General features: G+C 56.0%; 1 protein-coding gene across 2 annotated transcripts; it reads left to right on the top strand.

The window, feature by feature from the left end:
* Positions 1 to 820: 820 nt before the first annotated feature.
* Positions 821 to 8867, top strand: TAMALIN (trafficking regulator and scaffold protein tamalin). 2 transcript variants are annotated; one of them, XM_060166164.1, is made up of 9 exons: positions 1043 to 1130; positions 3240 to 3289; positions 3989 to 4096; positions 4891 to 4945; positions 5051 to 5153; positions 6306 to 6399; positions 6505 to 6571; positions 7146 to 7212; positions 7669 to 8867. In XM_060166164.1, the coding sequence occupies exons 5-9, from the start codon at positions 5090 to 5092 to the stop codon at positions 8175 to 8177; spliced, it is 801 nt and encodes a 266-aa protein (XP_060022147.1). In that variant the 5' UTR covers positions 1043 to 1130; positions 3240 to 3289; positions 3989 to 4096; positions 4891 to 4945; positions 5051 to 5089; the 3' UTR covers positions 8178 to 8867. The 2 variants fall into 2 exon arrangements, with proteins under 2 accessions (XP_060022146.1, XP_060022147.1); XM_060166163.1 differs by lacking the exon at positions 3989 to 4096 and having other exon boundaries at positions 821 to 1130.
* Positions 8868 to 25836: the final 16969 nt, after the last annotated feature.

Raw genomic sequence — 25836 nt, 5'->3', positions numbered from 1 at the left:
GAGCACCCACTCAGCGCGGTCACATCCCCTGCCGCGAGTCAACCCCCACAGTAAGGATGTATCGGCTGGGAAAAGGATACCTGAGCTCCAACATCAGGAGGTGAGGAAAGGTTTATCCAGGAGGAACAACTCCTGACCTTCTGAGGGGACAGGCCAGAATTAAGTCTACTACTTTTTGGGTTACCCCCTCTTCCCTTTCCCCATGACATGGGAAGGAGAGGCAGCCTCTTTGAATTCTTCTGGGACAGCTGGGTAAGGGGGAAATCCTGGACCCTTTCACTCCCTAGCGGCTTCTGCACAGTTAGTTCAGGGCCATCTCTTCCCTCCCATCAGGGACCTCACCCCTCCCCCTGCCTCCCTCTCCTTGCCTAAAGTCTCCTGCAGCCTCTTGGGTCTCCTAGAATCTTACTCTGGGCGGCCTCCAAACCTCCTCCTAAGGACTCCTACGGTCGCTCCACTGCCAGACTGCTTGAATCTCCAAAGATATCCATCCCTAAATTTTCAAATCTCGTGCACAAGCCCCTTCACAGGCTCCCCGTCCCTCAGGTATCACGGAGACCTATGCTCCGCCCCCCGATGGCCTGGACCCCCCTCCCCTCTGAGGCTAGCTTTCCCCCCTATTGAGCACTCCGGTCCCCAAGAGTTTCCCCAGCCTGGCATGCCTCGGGAGCTGTGGGCGGGGCTCCGGGACAGCTGCCCCCCCCGGGGGGGCGGAGCCGGCCGTGCGGGGGGCGAGGCCCCGCGAGGCCGCTCCCCGCCCGCCCCGATCCCCCGAGCCTATAAAGGGAGGCGACACACCACCCTCCCGGCTGGCATCCCCGAGTCGCCGCCTGCCCCGCCGCGCGGAGCGAGCGCCGCCTCCGAGGGGCGCCGGAGCCATGACCCTCCGCCGACTCAGGAAGCTGCAGCAGAAAGAGGAGGCGGCGGCCACCCCAGACCCCGCTGCCCCGGCCCCGGACTCGGAAGCTGCTCCAGCCCCTCCGACCCCGACCCCGGCCTCGGGCCCCCCTGCCGCAGCCGCCTGCCCTGGGACCCCCGGGGACGAGCTGTACGCGGCGCTGGAGGACTATCACCCGGCCGAGCTGTATCGCGCGCTCGCCGTGTCCGGGGGTACCCTGCCCCGCCGAAAGGTGCGTATCCCCCCCCAACTCCCGCGGCCCCCCGCCCGGCTCTCGGTACCCTCCGGGGTCCCTTCCTCAGGACCCGCGCAACCCGCAGCAGCCCCCATTCGCGCCTGCCGACCCCCACACCATTCTCCTGGGGTCCCCGAGTTCCCCCATTCCTCTCCAGCCCGCTGATCCCCCACGGACACGTTCAGATCCTGCTGGGTCCCCTCGATCCTCTGCTCAGAAGGAGCAATCCCCCATACCCGCGACCCCGGCTCCACGCCGCCCCCGACCTGGCGGCTCTCCACTCCCCATGCGCCCCCGCCCCGTCTCGCTGCTCTCCTTCCTGCCGCCTCCCCAGGTCCCCTTCCCCTCGCCCTAGCTGGTCTTCGGCCACCCCCGAGCCCCGCCTCCCCGCGTCCAGACGTCTCGAGGTCCCTAGGACGCCTCGCCCGGGCTTCTCCCGTGAGAGCGGGGAGGCCTCGGGCTGGGGTCCCGCCGCTCGCCCAGTCAAGTTGAGAGTCTGCGGGTTCCAGGTGGGGAGGGCGGCGGACGCGCCGCGTGCCTTCTAGCGGGGGAAGTGCGTGCGGCGCCGCCGACCCTTCCGAGGGGACGCCCGGATTCCTGGACTCGGGGCCTGCCGCCTTGCCCTGCGTCTGAGGTGCGGGGCTCGAGGCCACCGCTCCCTGGAAGTCAGCCGCGACCGGACGCGGTGGGAGGGGTCGCAGGGCGCCTGCGGGGCAGGAAGGATGCGGGCCGCGCCCGCCCTTTGAGTCTCCCCCTGCGCCGGGCTCTTCCTCTGGCCTGAGGGGGACCCGAGCACTCAGAAAGGGGAACTCAAGACCCAGGTTAAGGAGAGGGGGCTGGTGGCCTTTCCCAGCTCAGCTCCCCTCCTCTCCCCCTGGCCCCTGGCTCCCCCCAACACAATGAACAGCTTGTTGAGAATTTGCATTTTATGAAAATCGGGTGGAAAGACAAAGGGGTCTCTCTCTGCGGCCCAGTCCTTCCTCCCTGGCCCATTTGGGAACTGTCCCCACCCCTGAGGCCAATCTTTGGTTCTGGAGAAGGAGGGCTTCCTTCTCTTCCTGGCCTTGGGGCAGCCTGGGGGGAGGGTTAACAAGGGCAGCGACCAGGAAGGCCCTGGGCTGTTTGGGGCACACAGGACAAGGGCTGGTCTGACACTGGGCTTCTTCCAAGGATCAATAATTTAGGGAGGGAGAGAGACTGCTGTAGTTTCTCAAGGACCCAAAAGAGGTAGGGACCCTCAGCTCTGTCATCCGCCATGCCAAAAAAAAAAAAAAAAAAAAACCTCCCAATGTCTCTCCTTAAGTATAGTGAGACTTATGGACAAGTTTGAGATCCAAGGTTTTGTTTTTTTGTTCGTTTTTGTCCCAGAAAGCAACAAAATATATGGCAATGTTGAGAGACCCAGGTGGAGCTGGGCACAGTTGGCCACCTGCAGCTGGAATCCATAGTTGGTCCCTGAAACAGTCTACTTTGAGGGAGGAGGCTGGGCCCCTCTGTCCCCTGCCTTTCCATGTTCAGGCTGAGAGTCCAGCCCTCCAGACCTGGGCCTCTGACCCTGACTCCCCCGAGCCACTCTGTGTGAATGAGAAATTAGGAGAGACCTGACCGGCCCAGGGGCCTCTGGAGTGTTTTCATAGGCAAGCCCAGGGGCCCCCTGCCCTTCCTTGAATAACATCTGGGAAGAGCCCCTGCTTCAGCTTGTGGGGTCTAGGGGGCCTGAGCCGCCGCAGACGTGCACCCTGGGGGTGGAGACTGTTCTATCTAGAGTAATGAAACCCCCTACCCTCCAGGTTGGGAACCAGCACAGGGCTTAGAGGTTCATGCATCTGGAACCCAGGAGACTGTTGTGCCCCCACAGTCCTCCCGGCTGTGGGGATAGAGCTTAGGGAGAAAGCTGTGGAATGGTGCTGGTGGTGGCACTCTGCAGATAGCTACGCCGGCACCAGAGTAAGTGTGGAGCTGGGACCGGACACACAGGCAACAGGAAGTGGGGTGCTGGGTCTAGGGCCAGAGCCCAGGTGAGAAACCCCCAAAGGAGGGCTCTCACCATCTGCTCCAGGGCAGCTCCCTCTCACCTGCTCCTTCCTGACTCTCCTTCCCACCCAGGGCTCGGGACTGCGCTGGAAGAACCTCAGCCAGAGTCCCGAACAGCAGCGGTGAGTCACCATTACTGCAGCCCCTGCCCTGGTCCAAAAGGGTGAGGCACTGGGTTGGGGGCAGCACGACACAGCATCTCAGCCCAGCCAGGGGGGAGTCATTCTCCCACCCTCTCAGCACAGCACCCTTGCTAGGAATGAGGGGCAGGTGGAGGTGTGGGCTGTGTGAAGGGGGTGGCAGAGGAAGGAGATAGGGACTTTTGAGTCATCAGGTGCTCCTCAACCCACCCCCAGTCCCTGCCAGTTACCCCTCCCCGGAGAGATCTGGATCTGGGAGGAGGGAAGCAGGAAGTCTTCGGGGCTACCCTGAGCCCTCCCAGCCCAGCAAACTCCGAGGGCCCAAACCATGGCCAGGCTACGTCCAGCTGCTCCAGTCTGTCTGCCCCGGCACCCAAAATCTCAGTCCTCTGCTGGTCCCGTCCTGTGGTGGCCTCTTAGGCAGGGTCTGAGGTGAAGGCAGAAGTAGGTGCTGACTCAGGGCCCACTCTGCCCAGGTCCCATCCTGATTTGGGCGTGGCTTCTTCCAAAATGATCGGCAGACTGTGGCCCGCCGGCCAGACTGGCCTTGAGCCAAGAGTTGTTTTTATATTTCGAAAGGGTCGTACAAATAAAAACAAAGAACAGTATAGGACGGAGGCTGTCAAATAATTTAGGGCTCGAAAAGAAAGGCTAAAATATTTACTGTCTGACCCTTTGCAGAAAAAGTTTGCCAACCCTCCCAGAAAACCAGAGAGCACTGGAGTAGACACAGAAGTCACCCTGCTTCCCACCCCAATACGTGTAGAGGGGGAAAGCCCTGCGTTCAAAGTAGGGAGTAGCTCAGGCTGGGGCGGGGAGTTGCCGCTCAGCGTTTGGGGGTATGTGGGTCAGGTTGGGCACTGAGAGGCCTGGGTCTCCAGGGCCTTTCTGAGGCCCTGAGGCTTGAAGGGGCCTTTGCAGGCTGCTTTAACTCTGCCTCTGGCTGGGCGGGAAGGAAGGGGGTGTGGGGGTGGGCAGAGGAAACTCTGGGCTCCCCCAGCAGATGGGAATCTGGAGCTACTCCAGACCATTGTGTCCAGTGGGCAGGCCTGCAGTGCGGGAAGGGGCGGCCTCGAGGCTCCCCTCCCCCCAGCCCTCACATCTGGTGGGCTGGCCTCACCGCAGCTGGGAGGAGCAGCTGTGGTCTGGGCTCAGCCTCGTGACTGGCCTCTGGGGGTGGGGCCAGCCCTCTCCCCAGGGCTCTGCAGTGGACGGTGCTCCAGGCTGTGGCTGAATTTGGGGCCTCAGCTAAGTCAGTAAGTAGTATTCTGGGGCGCACTAGAAAGCTGGGAGTGTGGCTGAAAAACTCAGCTAGTCCACCGGCTCTGGGGCCAGCTGTCCCGTGCCTCCCCCACCAGGGGCTGGGTTGGTGCTGTGTGGCTCAATGAAGCTGATTTCAGCTGCGAATGGGAGAAGGACATTCCGACAACCTGTGATGAGTGTGACTTGTCACTGGAGACGGTGAACCCTGCCTGGATGTACCAGAGCAGACTCCCAGCTCTAGCGGGGGGCCATGCTATGGGACTGGCAAGCTCCTTTTAGTCCTGACAGTCTTGATGAGATGGCCCCTGTGTCTCCTGCAGGAAAGTGCTGACTTTGGAGAAGGAGGAGAACCAGACCTTCGGCTTTGAGATCCAGGTGGGAGAAGCTGAGTGCAGAGGGAGGGACGGCTTGGGAGGCTGGTCAGAGGGCTGGATGGATCTCGCCCCACCGCTGGGCTGAGGGTCCCCTTGTTTATTACAGACTTATGGCCTTCACCACCGGGAGGAGCAGCGCGTGGAGATGGTGACCTTTGTCTGCCGGGTTCATGAGTCCAGCCCTGCCCAGCAGGCTGGGCTCACACCAGGTGGGGCATGAACCCGGGACACAGGGCTCTGGGAAGAGGGGTATGACCTTACTCCCAAGCAGAGGGGGTAAGAAATCTCTTCTGAAAACAATTTCCCTTCCTCCTCCTATTTTGAGAAGGCCAGAAAGAAGCATGGATTGGACTTAGGCAAATTTGCCATTTACTGTGTGATGCTGAGCAGTGCCATCTGCAAATTGGGGGCAATACCATGTCCTCACGTCAGCGTGGTGAGGGAATCCCCTGGGCACAGAGCCAGGGCCTGGTAAATGGCAGGTGTTGGTGCCGCTGTTTTTCCTCCCCCTGGCGATCTGGCAGTCCAGCGTGGGCAGGAGGTGGGGTGGAACCACTCCATTAGATCTGCTTGATATCGAGAATCAGGGTCTGTCTTGCTCCCAACCTGGCCCCAAACTGGGGTACCTGTGATACTTCCTCTAACAAGGAAATGGTGCCACTGGTAGGAGACCCTTCGAATTGGCCAAATCTAGAGTCCCAAGTCCCAGGAAGGGACAGCCAACTGACCCCCACCCAGTCCTGTCACCATTTCCTTCCCTAAGCCCTTACCTCCCTGCCTATTTACCAGCAGCCCCTGGTAGCTAAGTGATATATTGCAACTTTGCAAAGTAGTTTCACATCCACCCTCCCTCCTAATCGCCATGGTAGCCTCCGCAGGGGTCCACACCCCCTTTTCCAGATGGGAAATGGGCCCTCGGAGATGGTGCCTTGCTCTGCCTGAGGTCAGGGGGCTCTGCAGTGGCCCAGGGTATCAGAGCTGAGGCTTCTTATGCCTGGGGCCGGTGTTAGTTCCCAGCTTGGTGCTTCTCACCCTGCCCCCTTCCGGTCTCGGCTGGGTGTCATGACAGCCTGTGGGCTGGACCAAAATAACCAGCTCTGGGGGCAGCCCAGGCTTGCCAGGAGGGCTCAGCCTTTGAGGACAGAGCTTCCTGAGAGTGAGGTGAGAATGTGGGTGTCTGAGGGCCTTGGCCCCTCTGCTGGGGTGCCGGGCCTGGACACGATCTCCCCAGAACCATGACCGGGGGTAGGGAGTTCAGGAGAATTTTGTGGGGTCATTACCCCTACCCTTTCTGGCGAAGGTGGCTGGAATTCTTCCACATGCCCCGTGGAGCAGATTCTGATCCCCTCTCTGCCTGGCAGGGGACACCATCGCTAGTGTCAACGGCCTGAACGTGGAAGGCATCCGGCATCGGGAAATTGTTGACATCATTAAGGCGTCTGGCAACGTTCTCAGGTACGTCCAAGTGCTGCGGTCCCTGAGGGATTCCTGAGCTCAGCTTCTCTCAGTGTTTCCCCACCCTGTGGGCCCACTTAACCTTTGATTCCCCAACCTCCTCAGACTGGAAACTCTGTATGGGACATCAATTCGGAAGGCGGAACTGGAGGCTCGTCTGCAGTACCTGAAGGTAAAGCAGCCCAGATAACGTCCAGTCGCCACCCTCCTCTTCCCAAGCCCCTGCCCCTACCGGCCGCACTCTTTTTTAGGGGTCGTTTATCTGCTTGAACCTCCTTTTATTTTATTTTATTTATTTATTTTTTTTGGCTGCGTTGGGTCTTCGTTGCTGCGTGCGGCCTTTCTCTAGTTGCAGCGAGCGGGGGCTACTCTTCATTGCTGTGCGCGGGCTTCTCATCGCGTTGGCTTCTCTTGTTGCGGGGCACGGGCTCTAGGCGTGCAGGCTTCAGTAGTTGTGGCACGCGGGCTCAGTAGTTGTGGCTCGCAGGCTCTAGAGCACAGGCTCAGTAGTTGTGGCACACGGGCTTAGCTGCTTGGCGGCATGTGGGATCTTCACGGACCAGGGCTGGAATCCGCATCCCCTGCACTGGCAGGCGGATTGTTAACCACTGCGCCACCAGGGAAGTCCTGAACCTCCTTTTAACCTTAAGGTTTCTTCTGTGTACTCCCTGATCCCTCAGTCTGTACCCACCTCCTGCTAGTTTCTTGCTAGCTCCTGACAGTGAGGCGGGGCGTGTCTCTTACAGCAAACCCTGTATGAGAAGTGGGGAGAATACAGGTCCCTAATGGTGCAGGAGCAGCGGCTGGTGCACGGTGAGTAGATTAGGCGTGTGAAGGGCCACTTGCACCCCTACTGATACCCCCATTCCTGCTTCCCCCGCAGAACTAGTGGGTTACTTCCCCCTCCAAAGTGAAGAAAGGTTTGTTGAGCTACTACTTTGGGTACAGTGCTGCCCCAGGCTGGTGCACACACATTTTTAGTTCATTCTCACAGTTGTTCCCTGAAGGAAAGTACGAGATAGTACCATCTCCATTTCACAGATGGGAACAGGAAGGCTCCACGAGTTTGTTTCAGACCCCTTCCGTGGCTCTTGTGTCATAAGTGACCCTCCTAAGGATCTGAGTGTATAATTCCTGTTTTACAGACAAGAGAAGTGAGGTTCAAGGTTGTGACTTGCCCAAGGGCCACACAGATGGTCAACAGGAAGGAGCTGAGGTCTCCTACCCGTGCCCTCTGACGGCCCTCCCTCGTGTCTTCTGCCCCGGCAGGCCTCGTGGTGAAGGACCCGAGCATCTATGACACGCTGGAGTCCGTGCGCTCCAGCCTGTACGGTGCGGGCCTGCTCCCGGGCTCACTGCCCTTCGGGCCTCTGCTAGCCGCCCCCGGGGGCTCCCGCGGCGGCGCGCGGCGGGCCGGAGGCGACGCGGACGACTCCGTCTACCACACGTGCTTCTTCGGGGGCGCTGAACCGCCTGAGCCCCCGCCGCCCCCGCCCCCCGCGCGCGCGCCCGGCCTGGGCCCCGCCGACGCTCCGACCCCAGGGCCCCGGGCGGTGCTGAGCCGCAGCGCCAGCGTGCGGTGCGCGGGCCCCGGGGGCGGCGGCGGCGGCGGCGGCGGCGGCGTGGGCGCGCCGAGCGCTCTCTGGACTGAGGCCCGCGAGCAGGCCCTGTGCGGCCCCGGCCTGCGCAAAACCAAGTACCGCAGCTTCCGCCGGCGGCTGCTCAAGTTCATCCCCGGACTCAACCGCTCCCTGGAGGAGGAGGAGAGCCAGCTGTAGGGGCGGGGGCGGGCGGGGGAAGGTATTTATTTATTTATTCTTTCCAGCCAGTGCAAAAAGGGGGCGGGGGCGGGCGCCTGGCCGCGGAGACTCCGGGAGCCCAAGGCGGCGGGAGAGGGTCCTCGCCAGCCCCAGCTGGCCTGCCTTCCTGGCTTGTGCAGAGTGGTGAATGAACCCGAGCCCCAGGCCCCTTTACTCCTCCCCAGAACCACAGTGGGAGGTGGGCACGGAGAGCTAGGCGAGCTCGGGGTTGGGAGAGGTTCCGGGGCCAAAGATGGGGCGTGCCATCCTACATCTGGGTCAGTAGTGCCTTGTGGGGTGTCCAAGAAAACCCCTCCTCCGGGTGAGAGGACCCTGCCCCACGAAGCCCTCTCCTCAGCTTTACTTGCTCCCCACCCTTGGCCTTGGGGAGAAATGGCCTATGCCCAGTCGTTTCCCCATCCCCCCACAGACATAGTTCCAGTTAACCAGCGCTGGTCCCTCTCCCTCCCAGCCTTGACCCCTAAGGGCTTGGCCCCTCCCAGGAGCCTGTAACTAAGTGGGGTCTTGCCCGGCAGGGGTCCTGGGTCCTCTGCCCCTTGGGGGACAGGAATGGGCCTGTCTTGGGGGGATGGGGGCAGCACAGACTGTTCCACCGTTTTGCATATTGTTGCTTCTGAACCACAGACGTATAAAATTGACGGTTTTTTGCATCTGTGTCAGTGTGGTGACTGCCCGAGGGGGAGGGTTGGGCTCGGGCAAGCTCTGACTCCACCACCCCGACCCCCAGCATGCGCGCGCACGCACAGACACACACACACACACACACAATATTTTACATCTAATTTACTCGGAGCTTGCAGCCAGGGAAACAGACTGGGAGAGTTTAACTTACATGTATGGGCCTGAACTAGAGGCCCCACACCCCTTCAGAACTTGGGTCTCGTGTTTAATGTATCTAGAACTTCCCTCCCCAAATACCACAACTGGTGGGGTCAAGGCTCCTCTATACTTCTGAACTATCCTTGTGTAAACAACTGCTTGGCATCCTTTCTCCCAGGGGTCTGGGGTCTCCTGCTTAGGAGACCTTAGCCATCACCCACCCAACCTGTGACAGGCCCAATCACTGGTCACTCATTGCTCTAGAACTCCTCAAAGCTTCCCATCACTCCTAGTATAAGATTCCAGCTCTTACGCAGGGATATCTGACTCCTGCCTGCCTCGTTTTCTTGCCTCCCCTCTCGCTCCCTGCTCTGGCCACTTCGCCCACGGTACACTTCAGATGCCCTGCCCTTGGGGTCTCTGCACTTGCTCCGTCCATAGCTGACTCCTTTGGCACTCAGCTTGGCCTCCCCAAGGCCGTCCCATCTGGTCTAAAATACTGTCGCACCCTCTGCTTTGATAGAGCCTTGTTTTATTTCCATCATACTACTCACCCCCTTCTGAAACTGTCTCGACCCGGATGGGTTTTGGGTTTTGCCTGGCTCCCTTCCCTGTTAGGATATACACTCCATACAGCAGGACTCAGGGACCTCTCCTGTCTTACTCACTGCTTTATTTCTTGCCCAATGCTAGCGCATAATAGAGCCTCGATAAATACAGTGTGTGCTCAAAGCATCTTCAAGAGGTGGTCACCACCTTCTTTGAGGTGACCCGGGGCAAGTGACCTGTCCAGGGTCACACAGAAAGTAGGTGGCAGAGTTGGGCCTGAGTTTTGAGCCTCCTGAGTGCTTCTCCCTGGCAGTAATCAGCATACAAGGGGTGGTTTTGAGAGGTCTAAGTGGCAGGAGGGAGGCCTCTCCCTCCTGCACCACTGCACTTGCCTCCTGAATGGCTCCCTGCTTCATCTCTCACCCCTGGACCACCCCTTCACACAGCAGTTAGGGTGATCTTTCCAAAAAGGAAATTGGGTCACAACCCTCCTCCGCTTAAAACCCATTATAGTTTCCCCTGGAATAAAAAAATCAAATCCAAACTCTTTATCGTGGCCTAGCCATAATGTGTTGTCCCTCTGGGCAGACAAATTACAAAAACGCATCCCTTCCTGTGGGTTGACGGCAGCCACGCGGGCCCAGCGATTTGGCAGCTGCGAGCCTCTGTGCAGTGCACAACCTCTGCAACTGTACTGGGATGCCCTGCACGAGGCTCTGCAGGATCTGGGCCCTGCAGTTCTCTTCAAGCGCAAATCGTTTCTCCTTCTGTGTCACTCATCATGTTTAAGCCACACTCTTCTTTCTAGTCCTATTCTCAAATATGCCAAGCTCTTTCCTGCCTCTGGCCTTTGCCCATACTGTTCCCTGTGCCTGGAACAGTCTTCTTTGCAAGACTGGTTCCTCCAGCCTCAGATCTCATCTTAAACATCACCTCCTTAAAGAGATGTTCGTGATCTGATCAGAAGTTCCCTGTCCCCATTATGCTTTACCTTGAGCCCTCTATTTTTCTTTCCTTATAGCACTTACTCTCAGTTGGTAATTTTACTGACTTCTTTTGTATCTGCCTTTTGCCTTTCTAAGGCAGGAAACTCAGCTGTGTTACTAACACCGCTCCAGGGACTCACACAACCTAGCGTGTGGCAGGTGCTCAATATATGGGAATGCCTCCTTGGGGCCAGCCCTGCACAGGGGTGACCACGACCTACCCACCTCTCAGCCCTGGAGGGTGGGGTGGGGAGGCCCCTGCCCTGCACCATCTGTAGCTGGCATCTGTGGGTCCTTCTCACCAAATCCCTTCGGGGCTGGCTGTCGGCTCCAGCCAGGGCGCACGCACCTGGCTGCCCTGCCCTCCCTGGTCCTGGGGAGGGAGGACATTTGATTAAGAAAACGGAGCTTCCCCAAGCTCCCTGTTTGAACAGCTGCTCTGCAGTGATGACAGACAGCGGCTCCCAGGGGCTCAGGTCCAGGGGAGGGGCCCTCTCGCACCTTTGTTCCCAGAGCCCCTGGCTGCCAGGAGACCAGCTGCCTGGGCATAGCCTAGCACCTTCCTGGGGGTGGGGGGCTGCCAGGGCCTCCCTGGCTTTCTCCTCCTAGAATAGATTCCCAGCCCTTCTCTTACCAGCCTGCTCCTCCCCTCCCCTCCCCCACCAAGCAGCTAGCATTGGCAGTGATGTCAGCACCGCTTACCCAGGCTGAAGGGGGGCTCCTGGCTGGCCGTATGCACCCCGAGGAGAGTGAGGGGGTGCCCAGGGTGGGGCTGGATCCCACCTCTCAGCTGACGGAATGACGGCACCAGCACAGCAGCCTCCTGCCGTGTAGGTGGGGTGACAGGGAGTGACTAATGTGAGAGCTGTGATGCTAAAAATTAACCCAGGGATCGTGTTTGGTGGAGGGGTGGGGGTGGATGGGAAAGGAGCAGGGACTTGGAATATTGTGCGGTCGGTATCCCCCCTGCCCTGCCTCCCCTCCCACCAGCGTTCTGGTTCTCTCAAAGCCTCAGGGGACTCTGTGGGAGCCCTCCTCCTCCCCAGGCCATAAGGGGCCCCTAGTAATTACAGGAAGGAGGAGAGTGGACGCCACCCCAGGTCTCATGCATGGTAGACTGAGGACACAGCCCTGCAGATGGAGTTCAGATATGAGGTCCCCACAGAGCCCTGCATCTGCCCCATCCCCTCAATCATGGTGGCTGCATGGCCCTGAGTCCCCTGGTTCGTCCCCCTCTGCCCAGGCCAGAGCTCTGCCCATGGGCGGTGGGGGAAGCGGAAGCAGCCAGTGCACAGAGACAAAGGCAGGTTCCTGACAGCAGGCTGGAGTTGGGGGACAGTGGGAATGGCAGCTGTCCTGAAGGAAAGGACGGGAGACTGGCTCCCAGAGCATCCCCTAGGTACCAGCACTGTGCTAAGATGTCCACATCCATCACCTCACTTAGGCCTCACAGCATATCTGACAGCCCATTCTACAGATGAAGAAACTGAGGATCAGAGAGGATAAGGTAGCACAGCTGGTACCTGCTTCAGCCAGCATTCTCTCAGATCTGTCTGTCTCTAGAGCCTAGACTGGGGAGAGGGAAGTCTTCCTCGAGGAAGGAGTGTGAGGACAGGGTCAAGGTGGTAAGGAATCATTTCGAGGAATTGAACCTCCAAAGCTGTAAGACTCACTCGTGGGGAACAAGGTGGGAGCACGGAGGGTAAATGAATGGTGGGACCTGAGGGAGCAGGGTCTGAGGTGTAGCAGACAGCAAAAGGAGGAGGAGATCAGGTCCACAGGGATCAAGGCTCCTGGATGTGGGTGCTGTCCTGGAGTGAGGTGGGGAGGGGCTTTTGGCACTGGGCTCTGAGGGGTCACAAAAGAACTTGGGTTTAGAGAAGTGCTTTGTGGACACACGTAAGAAAACCTGTTAGAAGGAGGGAACCTATAAACGCTCCTGTTTTGCCTGGAAACAAAACCAGAGAACGTGAGCTGAACGGCAGCAGGAGGGGAAACAGTGAGACAGTAGATGACACTTTCTGTTCACCAGCCCGTCACTCATGAAGCTGGGGAAGTGAGAAGGGCTGTGGGACTCTCCAAGTGTCAGAAGAAATGTCAGCCTGTCGAGTTGGGAGCCTGCCTGGTCCTGCATTGATGGCTGGATGGGATGACCTAAAGGAGGGAGTGATAGGCCGAGAGAAGTGAGAGAGAAAGGGCAAGGGACCAAGGAAGATTCCTCAGAGAGTAAGATAGCCAAGAGATGAGACAGACGCTGGTGAACAGAGCAGGTGCGCCTGACCCCTGGTGGTAACCTCAGGACACTGCACCGCTCAGCCCTGAGCTCGGGAAACAGGGTGGGGCAGAAGTAGGGTCCTCCCCTCCGCCAACAAGCTGTGAAGGCAGCTCCCCGCCTTCGAGCCCACCTCTTCAGCCACGCTCCCACGCCCTTACAAGGCGGGGCCTCCTTGGAACCGCACAACCCATTGGAAGCTCTCGGACACCATTCCTGGGCCTGGTAATGAGTGGGCATTCAAAAAACACTGAAGGCAGGTATGCCTGAAGGGAGTGAAGAATGAATTCAGAACTTTTAAGTCATCCAACTCCAACGATTTCAACCAGCTTACCTTCTCTGCAGGGAGCTCCGCATGGTCTGGAGGCTCCGGGACTGGGGTGGGAGGGGGGAGAGGGGAGGAGCGCAGCTGCTAAACTGCGACGCAAAGAATTGCTGCTATAAGGGACACCTCCTAAATGGCAGCGAATTTTCTGTTCCTGGAGTTTAGCCTTTCAGTAGAGAACACACAAATCTGCGAAAAGTAAAGATTATGCAAATACTGTCCCTGTTTCCCCACTGCTTCCCCAAAGAGTCACTAACAGGGTCCCCTCCAACACACACAGCTGGCCAGTCCATTCAGCAACTCCCTTCCCCCACCAGAGTGACTGGCCACCCAGGTCCCACTTTCAGCTTTCCCCAGATTTCACCCTGATTGAAAGCCCAGATCAAGCCCCACTAGTTCTGAGGAACACGGTCTCTGGTTAAGTGAATGCAAGACCAGTGGTTACCAACTATAGCAACAAATCGCCTGGGGGACATTTAACCAAAGATAGGACCCTACCCCTCCCCATAAGATTCTTTTTTCTTTCTTTCTTTTTTTTTTTTTTTTGGCTGCACTGGGTCTTCGTTGCTGCACGCGGGCTTTCTCTAGTTGCGGTGAGCGGGGGCTACTCTTCGTTGCGGTGCGCGGCCTTCTCATTGCCGTGGCTTCTCCTGTTGTGGAGCACGGGCTCCAGGCGCAGGGGCTTAAGTAGCTGTGGCTCGCGGGCTCTAGAGCGCAGGCTCAGTAGTTGTGGCTCACGGGCTTGCTTGCTCTGCGCATGTGGGATCTTCCCCGACCAGGGATCAAACCCGTGTCCCCTGCATTCGCAGGCGGATTCTTAACCACTGCGCCACCAGGGAAGTCCCCCCATAAGATTCTGATTTGGGAGTTCTGGGTCGGGGCTGGAGCATCAGGATTTTTAAAAACACCCCAGACCCTCAATAAGGATTTATTGATTGGATGTTGAATGAAGATGATTCCGGAGGCCTCTGAACTCCCTCCCACCTAGAACCTTGGCACTCCAAATACTGACTGAACTCAGGCACCCCCTGAGGTCCTGTCATCCGTGTCATCCTCAGCGAGCTGAGGACCTGAGCCTCCCACTGGCACAGAAACACTTTCTGCTTCACGGTGTAAGTGTTGGGATGTGTGGTGGCCACTCCCCTGCCTCCGCCCTCTCCCCCCCCGCCAAACTGGGAGCTCTTGGGGAGCAAGGAGAGCCCACTGGACACATCTATGTCCCTGCCTTGGTTGGAGTGGGGCATAGGGACACGACACAGGTATCCGGGACCTGCTGGCTGACTGGGTGTAGCCAACGGTCGGGGGCGGCGGGGGGGGGGAGGCGAGAGGAGTCTGGGGCTGAGCCGGGGTTCATGTCTAGACCAGCAGTTGGGGTCAGCAGGGGGAGATCAGACTGGTGGTGGTGCTGGGGGGGGCAGCCCCATGAGCTGCCGAGGCGCTTCAGGATTGACCTTCAAGTTCTGGACTTGGTTGAAATGGGGGTGGGGGTGGGAGTGCCACTTGGGTGCAGAAACTGGAGTCAGCTGGGCAGCACCCACCTTCGCCCACCCCGAGGTCGAGCGGCTGAGGGGCTGAGTTGCGGAGGCAGGTCCCAGCCAAGGGGTGCGGCCGCCATTAGCTGGGTTGCGGGTGGAGAAGGGGACTCCGGGTTTCGTTTCGCTGGGAGGGAAGCAGGTGGCAAAGCCTGAGCGAGTAACCGCCTCCCCGGAGCAGCAAGTCTTGCCTCCTCAGGAAGTCCCACATCCACGCCGCACGCCCTCCCCCCGCCCACGCCGCGACCTTCTCGCTCCACAGCGGCGCGCGGTGCCCCAGCACCCTTGACCCCACTGCGGACGCCCACACCGTCCCGTCCCACCACCCCCGCCCCGCGCCCGGAAGCCTCGCCTGCGGGCCCGCCTTTCATCCCTTGCCCCACGGCCCGCAGACCCTTCAGAATCCGGGGAAAGCTGCCCCTGCGCTCCGCCCGGCTCCCTGGGTCTCGGGAAGGGGCTGTCCCTGCGGGGCGGGGGGGGGGGGGGCCGTGGCCCGGGTGGTTTGCAGAGCTTGGGGGAGGTGTCGCCCTCTGCTGGGAAGACCAGGGAATTGCTTCACCTCCGTCGCCGCGTCCTTTCATTGCCCCCTGGGCCACTTATTTTCGGACCTTCCTTGACTTCTCGGCCTTCTCTGTCCTTTCCTTAACCTGACCCTTGCAGGACTCCGACCATGTATATGTCGGTCCTGGTTCCAACTCTGTTACAGGCTGTCTGCGGCAGAGTCGCGGTCTCCCCGAGCCTTGGCTTCTTTCCCTGTGAAATAGCAGTCGTGAAGTCCAAATGCGGGACAGTGAAAGAAGACACTTTGTAAACTGAAAGGGAGCATCTGAGGCTGAGGTGTGGTCGTTGTTAAAGCTAAGGGTGTTCTCTCCCGCCTTCTGGAAGGAGGGGCTTAATTCATCCCTTGGGATCACCACATTTTGATGCATTGCTTTTCAGTCTTTTCTTAAAAAAATAATATACATGTAATATATATGGTCACATTTGCATTAAATATATTTATTATATAATTCAAATATAATTATATAATAAACATATATATCGCATATGTGGCCATACTCTGCATGCTGTTTTATGTCCTGTCTTTTTTTTTTTCCAAGAGCACAAATCATCGTAAAAGCCTGCTTCTGGAAGTCAGACAAACCCGGATTCAAGTCCTCGCTCTGTGACTGTATATGTCCGTCCTTGGGCAAACCACATAACGTTTCCTTTCCTCGGCCTCAGTTTCCTCCTCAGCAAAATGGTAATGTCAGGAGTACCCACCTCACAGGCTTGCGGTAAAGCCCTGGGCATAGCCAGCTCAGAACCTGTTAGCTGGTGTTATCGTGCCGCCTGTGTTTTGCGCAGTACTCTTCCCAGCCGCCTGCTTCTCAGAGCACTTACGATGTTCTCCCTTCTCCATGTGCCATAACGGTAAGAAAGGGAGAAGTCTCCATCTCCGAGCTTGCCCCACCCTGACACCATTCTTGGCCACGTGGGTCTCATTATTCCTCCAGCCCATCCAGAAATTCCCCTTCTGGGGCCCTCCAACTCATCCTGGGCCTCCTTAGCTTTTTCTCCAGAAAATGTCTCCGCCTCCCCTCACTTCCCTGGGGTCCCTGCTACCTTGTTGCCTCCTCAGAGAAGTCGCTTTGACTGTTCCTTCATCATTAGCAGCCTCCAGTCATTCTCTAGACCTGCTCTGTTTTTCTTCATAGCACTTCTCATTACATGGCATTATGCTACATATTTTTTTTGGTCGCGCCTCGGGGCATGCGGGATCCTAGTTCCTCCACCAGGGATCGAACCCGTGCCCCCTGCAGTGGAAGCAGAGTCAACCACTGGGCTGACAGGGAAGTCCTACGTATGTGTTTTAAATTTACTTTATTTAAGTGTAGTTGATTTACAGTGTTTTGTTAATTTCTGCTGTACAGCAAAGTAATTCAGTCATACATATATATACATTCTTTTTCATATTCTTTTCCATTATGGTTTATCACAGAATATTGAATATCATTTCCTGTGCTATGTAGTAGGATCTTCTTGTGTATCCATTCTATATATAATAGTTTGCATCTGCTAATCCCAAACTCCCACTCCATCCCTCCCCCACACCCCCATCCCCACCTGGGCAACCACAAGTCTGTTCTCTATGTCTGTGAGTCTGTTTTGCAGGTAAGTTCATTTGTGTCATATTTAGATTCCACATATAAGTGATATCATATGGTATTTGTCTTTCTCTTTCTAACTTACTTCACTTAGTATGATAATCTCTAGGTCCATCCATGTTACTGCAGATGGCATTATTTCATTCCTTTTTATGGCTGAATAGTATTGCATTGTGTATATGTACCACATCTTCTTTACCCATTCATCTGTCAATGGACGTTTAGGTTGTTTTCATGTCTTGGCTATTGTGAATAGTGCTGCTGTGAACATAGGAGTACATGTAACTTTTTGAATTGTAGTTTTGTCTGGATATATGCCCAGGAGTGGGATTGCTGGATCATATGGTAGTTCTATTTTTAGTTTTTTGAGGAACCTCCATACTATTCTCCATAGTGGCTGCACCAACTTACATTCCCACCAACAGTGCAGGAGGGTTCCCTTTTCTCCACACCCTCTCCAGCATTTGTTATTTGTAGACTTTTTAATGCTGGCCATTCTGACCCGTGTGAGGTGGTACGTCATTGTAGTTTTCATTCTCATTTCTCTAATAATTAGTGATGTTGAGCATCTTTTCGTGTGCCTCTTGGCCATCTGTATGTCTTCTTTGGAGAAACGTCTGTTTAGGTCTTCTGCCCATTTTTCGACTGGGTTGTTTGCTTTTTTGTTATTGAGTTGTATGAGCTGTTTGTATTTTTTGGAACTTAACCCCTTGTGGGTTGCATCATTTGCAAATATTTTCTCCCGTTCTGTAGGCTGTCTTTTTGTTTTGTTTGTGGTTTCCTTTGCTGTACAAAAGCTTATACGTTTGCATATGTTTTTATCTGTATCTCCCCACTAAATGTATCTCCCTGGAAGGGAGGGACTTTTTGAGTTTTTCCTCCACTCTGTGGCTCCTAGGAGACTGCCTGGCACATAGTAGGCCCTGGACAGATTTTTGTGCAAATATGAATAAATCTACCACTTGCCTTTCTTCCTTCAAAGAGGCAGCAGCCCAGTAGAAGCCACTTCTGTCCAGTAGAGGGCACCACCACACAGCATTTTGGGGTCTCCCAGGGCTGGTACTAGCATGGAGATATCTATAAAGCCCACAGGCCTCTCTCCTCCCACTCTGTGGGCGCTCAGTCAGGCTGGGACCGGAAGCAGGAGGGCCCCCTGTGCTAATCTGCACTGGCAGCGGGGGGCTGGCATGGGCCGGCATTGGGCTTGCCGCCTCATCCGGCGTGCTCCGGTGCCCAAGGTCGGAATACCCTGACTGCTGTCCTGGACACACCCCTTAGCAGCTGAGTCTTCTGGACAGATCACACCTTATCCTGAGCTCTGCAAAATGAGGGCAATGACAGGAGTTGCATGGCTGGCTCCTGGGTTTGCTGTGAAGCCCAAACAGGAATGTGTGTGAAATGTTTTGTGAATGTAAACACCTGAGAATGTAATTTACACATGCCTTTATTGGTAGTGGCAGCAGATTAGCAACAAAAGAGGAGAGATTAGAGGGCACTTGCAAGGCTGAGTGAAGGTGGGTTTATGAAGGGGATTAAAATAGTGAAGGAGAAAGAAGTTAAAAATAACTACCTTTCACCAAGAGCTTATTAGGAGCCAAGGCTGAGGAAAGTGATCTCCAGACATTGTCTAATTATAGCCAACACTTAGACGGGGCTGCCCTGCGCCAGGCACTAAGTGCTTTATGTGTGGAAACTCATGGGACCCTTACAATTCAGGGAGATGGGTCGTGTCACTGTCTGCATTCTCCACAAGGAGACGGAGGCATGGAGAGCTTCAGTAAACTGCCCAAGGCCACACAGATTGGGTGGGATTCAAACCCGAATAACCTGCCTCTTGCCAGAATGGGTTCCTAAGCCCTCGTGATCACAGGCACATGGAAAAAGAGGTATGATTTTTCATTTCCCATACAGGAAACTGAGGCTCAGCCAGCTGACAGAGCTCGCCCAAAGCTGTGATGTGAACACGTGTATCTGAACCCCGCTTCACCTCCAAGGGATACCTCCCACTCCCCACCGGAGTCAGGAAAGGGGCGTCGGGGATGGGTAGAGGCATTTGTTAGAGGGGCCAGCAGCAAACACACCTGGCTCTTCCTCTGAGCCTCAGGGGAGGGTGAGAGAACAGAGGCCATGCAGGGCTCAGGGGTGAAGGAGACACTGCTTGGTGGCCTCAGGTCCATGGGAGGGAGGAGACTGGGTCATCTTCCGGGCCAGGTTGGGAGGGAGGAAGTGAAAGTGTGCTGGGGGCCACCAGGCTGTCCCCAGTGATTCCACCCAGGCCTGTGAGCTCCCACCACACACGTCCACATGTGGAACAGGGGCTCTGAGGGGCGGGCCTGACCGTGGGGCGTGGGGGCAGCCCATCCCTTGCCACAAGTGCCCCCAGCTCAGCCCCTGGCTGCCAGCCTGTTACATAAGTGCTCCGTACCCTGAGGCTGGAAATAGCCGTGGCAGGGCCGGGCTGGGCGGCAGGGCCGGGCTGGGCTGGGGGCATGATGAATGGTCTTCAGGCACATCAGCTGACCTCTCCCGAGGTGACCTGAGGGCCTGCCGGCAGCTCAGCTTACCCGGCCCTCTCTGGAAGGAGGCCCTGCCCGTCCTCTGTGACTCTGTGTCTGGACATTTATGGTGCGAGCATCTGAGGGATCGTCCCACTCTCGAGCCCGAGTGGCTGAGGCAGCTCACAGCTACCGTGTGCCCACTGCGGCCACCCTGGGTGCGGGGAGCCAGAGCCTGGCCCAGAGAAAGTGGTTTGGAATCTCTGCAGCCAGCACCAGGGAAGGCTGGGATCTCTGCTCCTTGGCGTCCTCTGCTTAGGGCCCCAAGAGGAGCCGGAGAAATTGGGGGTGGGATGGGGGATGCCAGAGGCTGCAGGCTACGTGCCACCCCCACCCCCATGCCTCTGTGTCACAGCCCGCTCTGTCACCGCACTCCCGGTCCCAAGGAGGTGCCCACACATTCTGATGCCCGCTGGCAAGGACACAGCCCTCCAGAGACAAGGCACATACACTCCTACTCCTGAGAGCACCTTGGGCAGACTTTCAAAGACCACCCAGGGTGTGGGAGGGTGTTCTCCCAGTATAGGGTGATCATATGGTAAGAATTATGAGGATGGGTATTCCAATCCTTAGCCTTTAAGATTCCTACCCCTCAAAAAGAAAAAAAAAAACCCTCCCTGAAAGTATAGAAATGATTTAAATTACCTAACAGTTAAATCGCCTAATTATTCTCCCCCAATCCTTCAGTAGAATGGGCACTCCCAGGGAGTTAGGACCTCTTTACTCCATGACTCCAGAACCCTGTGACAGGTAGGGACCTGCCAAATGGAGAAGGGTGGGAAGTTTTACAAAGGAGCAATGGAAGGCTGGTGAGTTGTTTCTCCTTCTTGATGAGATTCCCTGCTCAGTGATCAGATATAGACACACACACACACACACACACACGGCTGCTCTTCTTGGTGCTCAGGTGTGGGGACAGGACCCCCTCCCCAAGCTCCTACAGCAGCTCTCCCTGGAAGGCCCCACCTGTGCCAAGGCGCTGTACCTGCTGTGCTACCCTCCTGTGCGCCTGTGCGTCCTGTATTTCTGAGCCCATGGCATGGGGAGACAGGCCCAAAATTCGCCAGAGGGCCAAGGGATACCCCACACGCACACTGCCAGGTAAACCTGTATAGGAAAGGGCTTGGCCTCCTGTATTCTCCTGCCTGCCTCCCTGTCTCTCCAGGCCCTCCCCTGGGAGTTGTCGCTGGTAACCAGAGCTGGATCATCCGGTGAGAGCCGGAGGAGGAGCAGCGTCGCTCGGCAACCTGAATAGCACACAAGATTCGGCTAATCTGGGCTGATCTGGCGGGCCAGTCCCCTCAGAGTCTCCAGGGCAGCCCCCTGCTGGCTAGCAGCAGACCCCCAGAGGAAGACGCTTAAAAACTTCTACCTATTTCCGGGCTTCTCTGGTGGCGCAGTGGTTAAGAATCCACCCTGCAATGCAGGGGACACGGGTTCGAACCTTGGTTCTGGGAAGATCCCACATACCGCGGAGCAACTGAGCCTGCGGGCCACAACTACTGAGCCTGCGAGCCACAACTACTGAGCTCGTATGCCACAACTACTGAAGCCTGTGTACCGCAGCAAGAGAAGCCACCTCAGTGAGAAGCCCGCGTATCTCAACGGAGACCCAGTGCAGCCAAAATTAAATAAAATTAAAAAAAAACAAACTTCTACCTATTTTCAATTCAGTAAACCCCAAGTTCTAGGCCAAGGTCTGGGCAGGGAGGACCCTTTGTATCCCCATCCTCCCTCCCCTCCTTCCCTGTCCCGCTCCTCATTCTTGAGCCCCACCTTCCTTCACAACACAGTGAAAAAGCTGCAGACCTCTCTGGGGGTCCTAGCTCTGTTGCAGCCATGAGATTCGAGGCAAATCACTTCACCTCTCCGAACTTCAGTCTCTAATCCGGGAAGCAATAACTAGTGGTTCAGTGCATAGACTTGAGGCCACATCAGCCAGGATGCAAATCCATCCTCTATATTTTCTCAGCTGTATGACATCAGGCATGTTATTTAGCCACTTGGAGCCTCAGTTCTCTCAATACTAAATAGTACCCACCTGAGAGGGCTGTTGAACGAAGGAAGAAGAAACAAAAGCAAGGGAAGTGCTCAGCACAGTGTCTGGCACAAGGCCCTCCACGATGCTTTTTCCCACCCCTGGGCTTTCCCACATACTGCCTCTCCCTGGAACACTTGGCCCTTCCCCCCACTCTGCACCTCATCAATATTCCTCAGTTGAAAACTTACTTCCTGAGGAAGGAGAAAAATTACTTCCCTAGTCCACCACCCCACTTGTAAATTACAGCTCCATATTAAATATCGCATTGGCACCCTGCAACTCGTTTTCTCTTTACATCGCTTAGTACTTATTTGCAAGATGGTTTAACAGCAGTCTCCCCAACTGGGCTGTAAGTAGGGGTGGAGACAGGGGCTGGGTCTGTTTTGTTCTTTGCTGTGTCCCCAGCGAGAGGGTTGGCCTAGATGTTCTCAAAAGTACGATCCAGCTTTCTGTATCTCTGTATTTCTTATTTCTTCCTTCTTTTCGTTTCCAAGTTGACTTAATTTTTGCATCATTTCTTGGGTTCACTGAATCTCCAAGAAGCATGGTCTAACTAGAAAGATAGCTCAAGAATTAAGGGCGCTTACCCTTAATTACACTCTATTCCCCATAGGAGTGGCTGGACCAGATTTGGGATGGAAAGTCGCAAACCAGCCCCCCTACGGAATTCGAGACACGCTTCTTCCTCAGCCCAGGGTCTCCCCACCCTGGCAAAGACGTCTGTTTGCATACATCAGATCCAAAGGAAGCAAAAAGCCCGATGGCTGATTTGCATACGCTCGTGCTATTGGTTGGAAGGGCGGCCCGGTAGCCAATGGTTTGCAGCGGTGTTTACCCAGCCGCGGCTCCGCGCCGCCGGGTGATGCAACGGAATCCCGGCTGGTCCCCGTGCTGACTCCCTCGGGTATGCCTCGTGAGGTAGCGGCTTCCCCGGGCCCCACCCGGCCCACCCAGACCCGGCGCTGGGCAGCGCAGCCGCCCCCGGGAACGCGACGTGGGGCACTGCCGAGGCCGCAGCGCTGCAGCGGGGCCCGGCCCTGTTGCTTTCGGCCTAGCGTTCCGGTCCCGGCCCCTCTGGGAGGGCCCGCTGGGCCAGATCTGATCTCTGGCGACGTGGAGAGAAATTTGGAAGCAGACAGCAGAGGATTACCAAACTCGACTCCTCTGGGAGTGGATTACCGGCCTCTCACTTCGTAAATCACGCAGTCCTGTAACGTTTTGCATTTGTTTACAACGAGCCAGTTTGATTTTGTAATAAAAAAAAATAAGTTACAGAGGATTTCTGTTTGTTTTTAATAAAGAGCCTGGCTTGGATTTAGGAGAAATCTTGACATTAATTCCAGCTCTGTCACTTCCAGCCTCGTGACTTTGGCCACTTTTTCATGTTGGCCCTGATGGCCTTGCATGGCAACTAGGGAAGAGCAAATGTGGAGGTACTTTTAAAAGCTCCCAGCGGGGCGCCTCCTCGTCCTTATGTAATTCAGAGCAAGTACTCTCATCCGGGTTTCGTCCGTAGAAGGCCATGATCCCTGCGACAGCCCCTGGAAGGCCCTGTCTTTGTGCCCCCATTTTTTTTTTTGCCCTTGAATTGCTCCTAAACCTGGGGAGTGGTGGGAGGACCCCAGCCGGGTATTTCTCCATCTTCAGGTTAAGGAAGGGAACCACAAAGGGAATCCCCTCCACAGCCCCCCTCGCCTCACTGAGGGCTGGGGCCTGGACAGGGGAGCCCCTTCAGGGCCCAAATGGGCTGGGGAACCCCCTTGACATCCTTTACCACCGCCCCCAGTGGGCCAGGATGGAGGTGAGGTGGAGTGGTGTCTCCCTGACTAGGTGGAGTTGGGTCATGAGTTTCTGCTACTTTGAGATGGAAGGGCATATGGGGGAACACCACTAAGGGTCTGGTTGATTGTCCTGGGTCCTGGGGCTTTGCACCCCCAGGATCTCAACCCTGCCTCCACCCCACCCCTGTGAACTTTGAGGTCAGTCTTTCTCCTCCATGGGATACCCTCCCTTCTCTCTGCCTTGCCTGGTCCTGTCTCTCCCTTCACACTGTGCCCACGTTCGCTTCTTCCAGGGAGGCCTCTTGTGTCCTCTCCCTTAGGAATTTCCCAGAATGTGGGACAGCACTGGCTGGGGTGTCTGTTTTCCCCTCTAGTCCTAGCTCCTGAGCCGTGAAAGGAGTTGACCTTCTCTCCCCTCAGTTTTCCCATCTGCCATGTGGGCTCTGTGGTAGTTCCTGGAATTTGTGTAGAAAGGGGAGAGGCTAAGTTATGAAGGTTCAAGATGGTGCATACAAATTAGAGCACTGGTCAGGGAGTCAGAAGACTGGGGCTGTGGTCCTGGCTTGGCCACTGACTAACAGGGTCAAGGAGACAACAAGAGGATTGAAATTTACTGGACATCTCTCATGACATAATGAGGTGACATTGCCCTCATCTGTGCAGCTCCTCAAACCCCCTGATAAACATACCAGCTGGCAAAGACAGGCTGAGTACTTTGCATGTGCAGCTTCAAGACAAAGTCCCAGCCCTGCCTTCCCCCAAATCCTCCTGTGTGGAAATGGCAGGTCTGCTACTACATGCCAGACTCCTTGCTGCATTCTTATATCTACTATCAAAGATGCACTCTTAATGACAAATCTATGAGATGGGTATGTCATTATTCTTTTTTAAAGGTGTTTTGTTTTTTGTTTTTTTTTTTTTGCGGTACGCGGGCCTCTCACTGTTGTGGCCTCTCCCGTTGCGGAGCACAGGCTCAACGGCCATGGCTCACGGGCCCAGCCGCTCCGCGGCATGTGGGATCTTCCCGGACCGGGGCACGAACCCGTGTCCCCTGCATCGGCAGGCGGACTCTCAACCACTGCGCCACCAGGGAAGCCCTGGGTATGTCGTTATTCTTGTTTCAAATGAAGAAACTGAAGGCAAGAGAAGGTAACTTCCCTGAAGTCACCTAGTTGGTAATAGTTGGAACCAGTGTCAATCCCAGGCCTCTTGAGCCTATGTTACTTCCACCATCTCAGTCTGCCACCACGAGCCACAAAGGTGTGTGTGTTTTAGCATTACATATTTTAATATGTTTTTTATTTCATTATAAAACAGGAGAGTATATAATAAAGCCAAGTTGTGCTGAAGTATTTATAGAAGGGAGAGACCTCTGTGGGCTGGAAGCCTTCATGGAAAAACTGGTAACTGAGACGTTTAAAAAATTTCATCCTTCCTGTCCAAATAAATGTATTTCTCCTACACAGGCAAATATTTTTAAAATGTATTTCAAAAGTTAGATTTCTGGAAAAAGAAAAGGAGGAGGTGGGGGTAGTGGCTTCTTTAAAAAACCCATTTGGAAGGAACTCCTGGGGTAGGAAGGAGAGGAGGGTGGTGAGGGAAGGAAAAAGCCAGACTCACAGCCTCCCCGCACCCCCGACCTTGCTGTTTTTTGAAGACTCCGTTTCTTTATCTCCATATTGGCCTAATATTTGAATCTGGGAAAGAAATATAAAGGTTCTGAGAAGGTGATTTTGAGACAAACCAGAGATTCTTGGGATCGTTCTCAAGAAGGAGAGAAAGGGGCTTCTGAGTTGCAGCAGGCGTTCAGGACAGGTCCGGGAAAGGATTTCTGGGGGTGGGCGGGGGGGGGGTGGGGAGAGGAATGTGGCCCCTGGAATGAGGGCTGAGTGGAGGTAGGGGGCCTCTTCTACAGAGTTTTGAATGCAGAAGAGATTCTTTGCTGCGTGGGGCCTGGCCTGGGCGCTGGCATTGATTAGCAGACTCGTAATTTAAGGTGGCTCCGAAAATGAGCAGCGGCTGATGGCTAGGGCCACAGAGCACAGGACTGGTCCTGCCTGACGGGCCTTCCCCAAGGGCCTTGCCTGCTGGGCAGCACGGGGGGAGACACTGTAACCCCAGCCCCACCCAGCCAGACCCCCGCCCCCCTGCTCCGGCCTTGGCTTGTCTTCCCCGAGCCAGCCCCTCCTGAGTGGGCTGCTGCTGGGGGAGAAGGATTTGTTTGCTCCGGACAAATACAGTTCTCCCATTTCCAAAGAGTGTTCCAGTCAGGTGGGAGAGGGAAACCTTCCAAGCACTCTCACTCCCGAGCAGGTTCTTACCGGGGAGAAGAATAGGATCAGAAGAGGGTGGGCCACTCAGCGCTTCCTGGCCACTGTGGTGTGCCTCTGTGTGTTTCTTTCACGAAGCACTCCTGTGTATTGGGGAAGTCAGGTTCCTAGAGGAAAACAAGGAGGAGAAAGTAACTGTGAGTAACTACTGTGTACGAGGCACCTCCACGGTTGTTCGTGACTCCTGATAACTGGAAAAGGGGGATAATATTATCATCCTCATTTCGGTTGATTGATTGGCTGCGCTGTGCGGCATGTGGGATCTTAGTTCCCTGACCAG

This window comes from Lagenorhynchus albirostris, chromosome 11, assembly GCF_949774975.1.
Source record: "Lagenorhynchus albirostris chromosome 11, mLagAlb1.1, whole genome shotgun sequence".
In the NCBI taxonomy this organism is placed as follows: Eukaryota; Metazoa; Chordata; class Mammalia; order Artiodactyla; family Delphinidae; genus Lagenorhynchus; species Lagenorhynchus albirostris.
The sequence above is the reverse complement of the archived record's forward strand: the minus strand, read 5'-3'. Positions and strand labels throughout refer to the sequence as shown.